The 9,622-nt window shown below is 47.5% G+C and overlaps 1 protein-coding gene across 1 annotated transcript; it reads right to left on the reverse strand.

Annotated features, from left to right (window-relative positions):
• Window positions 1–6,541: 6,541 nt before the first annotated feature.
• Window positions 6,542–8,209, reverse strand: LOC121833725 (acanthoscurrin-1-like). The gene is made up of 2 exons (XM_042287242.1): window positions 8,198–8,209; window positions 6,542–6,922 (listed from the first exon to the last, which is right to left on the reverse strand). Exons 1-2 carry the CDS (start codon window positions 8,207–8,209, stop codon window positions 6,542–6,544), a joined length of 393 nt encoding a protein of 130 aa, XP_042143176.1.
• Window positions 8,210–9,622: the final 1,413 nt, after the last annotated feature.

Below are 9,622 nucleotides of genomic sequence, written 5' to 3' on the forward strand. Positions count from 1 at the left end.
ATGGTTGAAGAAGTAGGGAGGAAACAGACAAGCTGGTGAATTTTCATCGGTGCGAAAATTGCAGGGTTGGGTAAAGCACATCTAAAAGTGATTGAGGAAAAATATCTAAAAGTGATTGAGGTGAAATACATAGAAAATTAGAGGTTATGTACTTCAAGTGAAGTAGTAAGTACACCGGGTTAAATCGCACTTGAGGTAAAGTACTATAAATGCAATGTACTTCCAGTGTACAAGCACTTTAAACGAAATTTTTTTATGATGCCCTTTCATTCCCTTATACAATGTTATTTTTTTAATACCTGGTATGCATTGCCCCAGGGGTAATCAGGGGTGCATCAGTTATGTTCGGAAATGGCGGCGAATAATGGATAAAGTTAAGTGGCTTCAGAGTTGACAAAGCATCATTTTTTATACAAATTTAACAAGAGCAAATTTGGGGAATGTACAGGGAGTCCTCCCCAAAAAAATTTACAGGGTTTTATACATTGCAAAAATAAGCTACACATCGCCGAACGCTCATTCTCCGCCCAAATGAAGCCCTATCGGTCCGAACCATGCAGATGCCAAAGTTTCAGGATTAAGCGTTATCTCATTCAAAAGTTATAAGCGATCTTCTGAAATTTTTCAATGTAAAAATGGCGGCCGATGGACCTCTTATAATACACGGAGCTCTGTGGCGGCAGTTACCGAAAACGGGCGGAAAATTGGCCCCATTTTCCCATTGAAAATTTCAGAAAATCACTGATAACTTTTGAATAAGATAACGTTTAGTTCTGAAACTTTGGCGTCTGGTTCGAACCCGCTAGAGCTAGATTTGGGCGGAGAACGCGCTTCCGATTTTGAATAATTAACTTTTGCGTGAAAAAAAAAAAAAAAAAAAAATCCCTGTAAATATTTTTGATGGACACCCTGTACTTTGAAGTCGGGAGTTGTACTTTCCTCGGAAAGTACCAGACAAGAAAAAAAAATGCTTTAAGTAAAAGGCAAGTACATGTACATACTCAGAGAATGTACTTGAAATAAAGTAAAAGTATTATGAACATCCTTAAAGTATAGTACTTTAAGTACGATACGCTTAAAGTACTTCATTGAATAATTTGAGAGCGACAAAACAACGAAAATTGATAACACCCACACAAAGGTCTCGAATATTTTTGTGTGTTGTCCGTTTTCCTAGTTCCTCGGTCTTGGGTTTTTATAATGTTACCTTTTTTTTTCTTTTTGTTTTTCACTCAAAGTGACGATCTGGTGAACTTTTTTAAATGCGAGTTTGTATTTTAATCGCATCAGGCCTTTACCTGTTTAGTCTCATTTGAAACGGTGTGTTCCAGAGGACAGCTCGGAGTGACTGAACACGCTGCAAGCTCACCACCCACGCATGATTAAATTTACCTGAGAACAACCTCTTCCAACGTCTACCGCTGCATCGCGTCATTGACGCGAGCTTACGGAGGCGTGTGAGAACCAGTTTTCACTGTAGCAAGGTTCATCAGAATGTAGTCGAGTAGCCACATGCAAGAACCATACTGTGTGATTAGTGACATCCTAAGAATGGTTATATAAGTAAACTTTCGGCACGGACTAGATGGCAGAAAGTTTGAGGAAGGTAATACCAACGTAGTAATAGTGGGTGTATATGATGCAGCAAAACAGACCACATGAGGAATTTGGTAAGTATATATGGTGAGGGTGCAGGCGAGCTGGTAAATATTAACCAGGTTGTATTAACTGAGACTGGGCTAGAGAACGAACATCAAAACGTAGAAGGGACAGAAAATAGACAGGACGACGTCTCAAAGAAAATAGACGTCGCACTGTCTAGTTTTTGTCTTTTATACGTTTTGATGTTTCTTCTCTACCCCAGTCTCGGGTTAATTCAGCTTGGTAAGTATACCTGGTTCTCGCACGTGGTGCCTCAGTGTATAGTTCGGGTAGTGGTAGCGCATATTTTATGTTCAGGAGGATGGCGCCGAATCCCAAAGTTGATCGGATAGATGTCGTTTGTCAAAGTATACGTCAAGCCAGAGATCGAGACTTAATGCTAAGAGCGTTGCATCTGCATGAGCGTCCATGTGCTATGCGTTAGGGAAAGAAAGGCCACAGAATATGGGATGCCGTGTCCTCCACACTGTTACGTAAGCCACTGCCATATGTGTCAAATTCTGCTTCAGCCCGACGTTCATTACGTTTTGCTCGTGAGCGAGGTGTCTGCTTTTATGATCACTGGGTATGTGTTGCATGATCGACAGATGGTATAGTAGAGGTCTAAAGTGTGATGCAGAATGTCTCACGTAATCAGTGCGAAATGGTGTATCAGTTGTGAAAGATGCTGACCAGTTTATGACGCACTCTAGGCGAGTCTCTGTGTGTAAAAAATGTCTTCTTTTTTTTTCTCTTTTTTTTTTGGGTGGGGGGGGGGGGGGCGTGGGGGGGGGGGGGGGCGGGGGCGGGGGGAGTTTGGAGGGATGCTTGTAATTTCTCACCGTTTTGGCTTGTTTTTATCTGATTTTGAACAGGTTATTAAAATGAACTGGTTTGAGCCTCAATATCCGCTTGTTTTCGTCCTCTATGTTATTCTTCACAAATACCGTAACTTAACCAGCACGCTCCAGTTCCACGAATACTATTTCAAGATTCGCCTCCCTGGGCTGACTTTCCCACAACTTCCAGCATATTGCATGTTTACTGGTGCGGGACATTATGACCTTACGCTAACAATATGTATACAGCTCACGAATTTTGATTGAATTGAGTTTACTTTTGTGTAGCTAACTTTTTAATTAGTAAATTTAAGGGAATGGTTTTAACTAGAAACTTTCTGGGCATCATCCTAATCGACCAAATCAGCCCAATTTGCAAAACTATAAGACACGCGCAGCATTTTACGGCTCTAAAAAAAAAAAAAAAAAAACGCTTAATTTGGACGTATTTTTAGATCTCGGCTTTCCATCAGAACCCAGTCCTGCTCCTGGCCAAAGCTCGCTATACCACCGCCTTGCCTCCCCTGTATGGTAAGAAAGTTTGGCGAGCCGTCGAAATGAAAGGACGTGTACTTTGAATGACATTCCAAGAATAAGCTTTGATTTTTGTGTTCACCACCGCCATGCGAACAATCCGTAGAGGCGCATGTCAGTTGCGCGCTTTGGCCACGAGGAGGAAGGAACCAAATTGGTTGTGGGTATGTTTGTACGGCCTTGAGGTTAGCCTGACTTCAACGAGCGAATTGTCTCCCAGCTGTAGATGAGAAATTTAGCCAGTGCAATACAACCGCTAGCCTGGGATCTATAATGTGCATCACGTAGTAGTGATACGCGACCGCACGCCGGTACGATGCTCATCCAGGTCGAAACGGGCAGGGGTGGGGATTGAACCCAGGATATCTGGGTTCTGCAGCGCGAGAAGGAGGACCGTTGGCGCAAAGATGCACTCCGATAGTATGGTGTACGATACCAATAGGAAACTTAAACCCAGAAACACTTCCAAAATGTGTGTGTGTGTGTGTGCGTGGGTGGGTGGGTGGGTGTGTGTGCGGGTGTGTGTGTGTTTGTGTAAAATGCTGTATGCACCTTGTACCTTTCCAAATTTACTTGATATAATGATTTGCGCTGACTCCCAGTAGTTCTTTAATTGAAACAATACCCTTAGAGTTAACAATTAAAAAGGTAATTACTCAAACATAATAAACTTATTATACCGAACGTTATTAATTTTCCCAGCTAGACCCTTTTGCAGAGACCAATCCAACATTAACGCTTTTTTTTTTTTTTTTTTGTGAGATACGTACCGTTTTTGCAGGAACAAACCGGTTTGGCCAGCGTTCCGAGAAGCACCCATTATATAAAGTGTACCTTTTACTTCGCCGGCCTCAACGGCTCGGTTTGAGACTCGAGCTGACCTCTTGTCTCAACTTCGTGTGCTTTGTCTTTCTAATTATTGTACGACCTGGCCTGGTCGGCTAAATGCACATCCTCTCGGTGGTCAAAGAAAAAAAAAAGAAAACCCCAAAAAAGCAACAACGAATTGCTGGCACGGGCCAGAAGAGTGATTAACGATGTCGACGACACGGCAAAAACAAGCTACCGAGAAATATCAGCTCTGATAAACCGACTATTCGGCGAAACTAATTTATCGGGCATTAGAGATTACCGCAACTGCGTTGAACTTGACTTACAGCCTTGCCACTTATTCAATTCTGCCTGCTTCGTTTCATAGAAGAGCCTATTGACCGCCCTACGTGCCCGGGCAATTTTCGATATCTTTCAAGGATTCTCAGTGTTCAACATGTTTTTATGTGATGAGGTCGATAAATTCGATTGCTGGGCTGTTTATTTTCCTGTTCCGTGTTTGCGTCGTTTGTTTTGTGTTGCCACCGGAAAGGGCAGAAGAGGTTGGGGTGTCAATCGGAGCCTTTGGCAGCGGAAACAATGTACAGTGTGGTTTAGTTTAATTCCATACCAAAAATAACAACATGGAAAAAAAAAAAGAACTTGATTGGGACTGTCAAAGTCTTGCATCAAGTGTTCTGCAGCGCATACAAGGATGATTAAAGTTCAGTCAAAAGTTATTAGGTTTGGTTAGAAAACATGATGCCGTCCAAGCGAGGAGACGTTGTAGAAGGTTTTTCTGGTGCTAGTAGCATATTGAGCATTGGAAACGCAAAACACGTGAGCCCTGTTATGTGCCCGCGCACGCACCGCGATTTCGACTCAATGCGTACTCAATGTGCACGTGCAAGCGAGTGAATTAAGGATGAATGTTAGCTTCGTCGGCAATTGCCGTTTATGAACGTGTTCTTGGATTCGAGTATCTCCAATTATTGTTCGCGAAGCGGCCATATAAACTGTGTCGGGCTCGACAAAAAGAACGTTCAGTAACCTCCTGCGGATGTCTAAGAAGCAAGTGACGCGAAAGTGACCCGTAAAAAGTGCGTAATACTGTAGTGGTACAGGGAAAACTTAATAATTTTCACATTTACCAAAACGAGACTCTCATTCCGTTTTATGAAAAAAAAAAAAGAAGAAGATTCGAACCAACCTTGTTGTTACATTCAGCGTCAAAACTACGACAGCGACAATACCTCCTCAACTCTCCACGCAGTCAGTTAAGATAGTCGCAGCATTACTACTTCGGAACTGTACCGATCCAGTGCAGATGCACGCAGATGCCGCAGGTTTCCAGAACAGCAGGCGGTTGAGCAAACATGTGGGCGTTCCACGGTGAGTATTGTCATGTGTGGGTTACGTTTTGTGGGTAATGCAACGAGGAGGAGTTGTTCTCGACGGCGGACCCTGTCGGCGCAGAGACAATCTGATGCTGGTGGTAGCGTCTCCGTGACTGTCGAACCGCCGTCGTGACTGCCAGTCCTGAACGGCAGGGAATGATGGAACCGTACGCTTGCAGCTCCGTGACGATGGCAATAATGTACAGGTGAGCTTCGCCTCCGAACTTCCAGAAGCTGCGGAAAGAAAAGGGATATTTAAAAATCAACAAGGTAAATCAGACATGCTAACGTTTATGCCTCGTTTATAGTTTCGATGCCGTAGTTCTTAGCAGGCACAGTCCTAGCTGAAAAGTACGCTTAGCTGATACATGAGTTCCGAGTTGTGCAATTGAAACTCAGGCTCAATCATAGTAGTACCCTTGAAGGGGATTGCAGAAAGCGCAAGGCACGAGATTTAGACGAGCTGGGAGCATAGAGGTCGGCTACATCTATAAACCTACAGGTCCGTCAGCTCAACTCCAACAGCCGACGAGGTGCACAGTTAATGCATCGCCGGTTGGTTCAGCTCGCCAGAGCACGACAAAACTGGCGCACAGCAATCTTAACCAAATACTCACTATCGTACAGGCTGCCGCTCCCAGATCTCAGCTCGTCCTTTGGAAGCGCGCTGCAAAATCTATGGCGCGTGTCGTGCACATATTTTTTTTTAAAGACCACTGCGACGACCTACTCAACGTCAACTATTTCGCTATCAAGGCTGGAGTAGCTTCCGCAGTGCTTAAACGCTGTCACAGCAACTTGCGTAAGCTCGTACAAATGCAAGAGGAAATCAGGTGCACATGCTCTCGCAGCAGTGCAGTACTGTCACGCAACGTAGCGCAAAATAGTTGACGCCGAGTATGCGGCCAGAAACCGAGGGAGAGAAGGAGACGTGAGCTCGCGGGGACGCCAGCACGACGAGCTCTGGCTGGAATGGTTAGGGGGTAGAGGCAAAGCTAGCTGCCTTTGTCTCCACTCCACTCCAAACAGTGTCGTGGAGACAAAGGCTTTGCCTCTACCCACTGATCATTCCAGTCAGAGCTCGGCATCCTGGTGTCTCCGCGCGCTCTTGTTTTCTCCTCTCCCTTGCTTTCTGCCCACATAAAAACGGATGCCCTCGCGGGAAAAAAAAAAAAAAAAATTCTCGGAGGGCAAACGCGCGCACCGGGAATCGACGTTATGTTTCCACAATTACATAAGCTTGCACCGGACGAAGTGAAGGCACAACGCGAAGGGTCTCACCAGGAGTAATCGATGTGTGTGGGACATGGTTTCACGTAACTACCAGCCGTGGCCGTATCCTCCCCCGCCGAAGCCGCCCCCGTAGCCGCCTCCGAAGCCGTGACCGCCTCCGTGTCCCAGCAGACCGATGCTTATGCCGTGTCCCCCGCCGCCGTGTCCCCCACCGCCGAATCCACCGAAGCCACCTCCGAACAAGCCATGGCCGCCGCCGTAACCGCCGCCGCCGCCGTGACCTCCGATGCCGACGCCGACCTTGAGGCCACCATGAGCGATTTTGATGCCGGTGTCGTGGCCGAATCCGATGGTGAAGGCGGCTGGAGGAAACTTGTGGAAGATGCCGTGACCTCCTCCTCCTCCCCCTCCTCCTCCTCCGCTGCACAGGACGGCTGTGACACTTCCGGCCGCAATGACCAAACTCAACTGCAACCGAAAAGTAGGACATTCTGCTGACCACCTCGTGGTGCCAGGCTGCCAGCTGGCACGAACAGGATTTGTATTGCAAAACGATGGAATGCCCGCGTGATTTTCAAAGTGTATACATCCGGAACTGACTAAACATGATGGTAAACCTAAGGCTGAGGTAGGAAAACGGAAAACGCGAAGGAAAACAGAAAAAAGAACAGGCAACCTCTCAACTTACACCAGCTCGCCTACACTCTGAAGTCCATTTTTTCGTTGATCAAACTGTCTGCTTCGAACCCCGTTGCTTTGAAACAAACTTTTTTTTTTTTCAGCGCTTTGAAACAAATCTTTACTATCCTAATGCAAGCACACAAGCATGTTACTGCTCACTCTCGTACGCACACACGCAGACCATAAAGTTCCTGAATCGACTAAAGAATACATTAATTAAGGAACGATATCAATCAATCATTTGACCGCCGCTGCGGCGGAACGCTAGCTGTAAAAGCCGAGGCAATAGTACACTGACTCAGCATGTTTGATTCCCTGTTGTTACTTCGACATACGGAGCACACCGTTTCTTAGGCGTAGAGAGGTATAAAAATAGAAGTCCAGAACACACGAGGCCCGCGATACTCGTCCAATGCCTGCCAAAGTGGAAGCGTGCCAGAAAAGAGAAGTACAGCCCAGTATGGGTGCGGGTACGGTTCACGTCTGACAGGTTGGTAGACTCCGTCGTGCCATAGCCCGTCAAGCATGCACCGAACAACAAGTCAGATGAAGCAGAGCTTCGCGGCCACCGAACGAGGGAAGCTAGCGCAAGCTGTCAGAATCGAGTCGGTGTCGAGCGCTCGCAAAGCCGGGCACTCGCGCCGTTTCTGAGAGCATCCAGAACAGGTTCAGTGTCGTGTCAAAAGAGATCACCTTGACGCTGATTGTAACCCGGGCAGGGGGCCGTCAAGACTTCGCGAGGAACGCGACAACGAGCCATATATAGCAAACGTCTCGAAGACGTCGCTCCCGCCAACAAACCGGCTTCACGGGGAAGCTTGCGCGCACCGCCGGGAAGCCCAACCCGCGCGGAAAGGACAACCCCGAGCTTAGGGCGCTCGGCGTTGTCCCTTCTTTGCGACCTGGGGCACGGTGCGTGGACAAAGGCGACAACCGCGAGCACACTGACGACAAACACGGCAACTCTTAAGGGCCACGAACAAGAGCACACGTGGGCGGCACATCCGACGCGCCGGGCACAGCGCGACAAGCACGTGGCCGTGCCGCGACCGGCGCACTCACCATGGACACCATGGCTCCAGCGGACGGCCAAAGCGCACTGGGCTCTCGGAGATAAGGCGAGCGAGTGAGCAGGGCGCAGTGACCGGTTCTCCTTTATACACCGTCCACGAGGCTAAATTTGTATCAAGACGGGCGGCAATCGAGAGCCGTACGAGAATTGGGGCATGCTCTTCACAAGTAGCCGGCCGTCGCGTTTTTTCCTCTTTGCTCCCTTGTAGTTTTCATGACAATCGTTTTCTCGTGCTCGGCTATTCCCCCGTGCTATATTTAAAGGTGCTTCTCGTGTCCCATAGCCGTAGGTGTTGGTGAAATGGAGTGCCCTTTCTCCTCGCCACGAGGCAGCGAGTTTCGAGGCGGAGATTCGGAGCAGCCATGCGAGCCGCTTCCTCGACTCCGACCAGGTTCAAGGGCGGTCAGGTGAGCGCCGCACCACGCGCCAGCCGCCGGCCGATCCCGCCCTTCAGCTGCTGTCGCCGCCGCTGTCGCCGCCGCCCTTGCCGCCGCCGCATCGCCTTCGGCGCAGCGCTGGGCCGCCGACGCCGGTTGCGCCGGCCGCGCCACCGGACTTGAGGCTGGACCAGTGTCTGTCCCGACCGCGGCCAGAAACCCACCGGATGTGGCACCTCAAACGATAGCGCCCTGCCTCCACCGTTGCGTGGGGTGCAGTGCAAAGATGACTGCATGTCAAGCATGTATGCTCAATAAGGCAATATCTCTCCGCCTAAGACGAGACGCGAATTGAGGTCATCAGGCCATCAAAATTTGATTCATTAAATTTAATTCACGAAACTGCGATGTAGTCAGCGTTGGGAAAACTAACACTCATGTGTAAATTCCCATAACCGACTAGGCAGGTGTTCCTAAAATTCATTAAACAAAATAAGTTTAAAAAAAAATAACGAGAAGTCGGCGTCATTTCCGATGTCAGCCAGTAAAGGCTTTTTAATTGGGTGGTGTCTGTAAACACTGTGCACGGAGTGGACACGTAGATGTCCATGCCATTTGCCGTTATACCATTCGAAGTTCAAATCCGTGGGCAGACTCTGCAACCAGAACCTCCCCCCCCCCCCCCCCCCCCCCCATCATGTGCATTTCTATAACTTCCCATGGTTCCTCATTAGCATAAACAAAATCAAGAAAGACCGCGAATGGAAATGATTGTGAGTATACTAAGAATCATTAGAAAGAACGACGTTACAACTGGTAAATAGTAAAATCATAAAATGACAATACTTTTTCTTTTTTTCATTTCCTTCCGCTTCAGATCTTATAGACGATTCCAATGTTTACGAAAATCCCAGCACGTAGTGAAAAAGTCAGGATGTGCTTGCCTAAATGACGAAATGACAGCAGCAATTTCAATTTGTTGGAATGGGCTGCAGATCGACACATCAGGTATAAGTTATACGCCGCACTTCACAATGT

This window comes from Ixodes scapularis, unplaced genomic scaffold, assembly GCF_016920785.2.
Source record: "Ixodes scapularis isolate PalLabHiFi unplaced genomic scaffold, ASM1692078v2 PGA_scaffold9__187_contigs__length_104089568, whole genome shotgun sequence".
NCBI lineage: Eukaryota > Metazoa > Arthropoda > Arachnida > Ixodida > Ixodidae > Ixodes > Ixodes scapularis.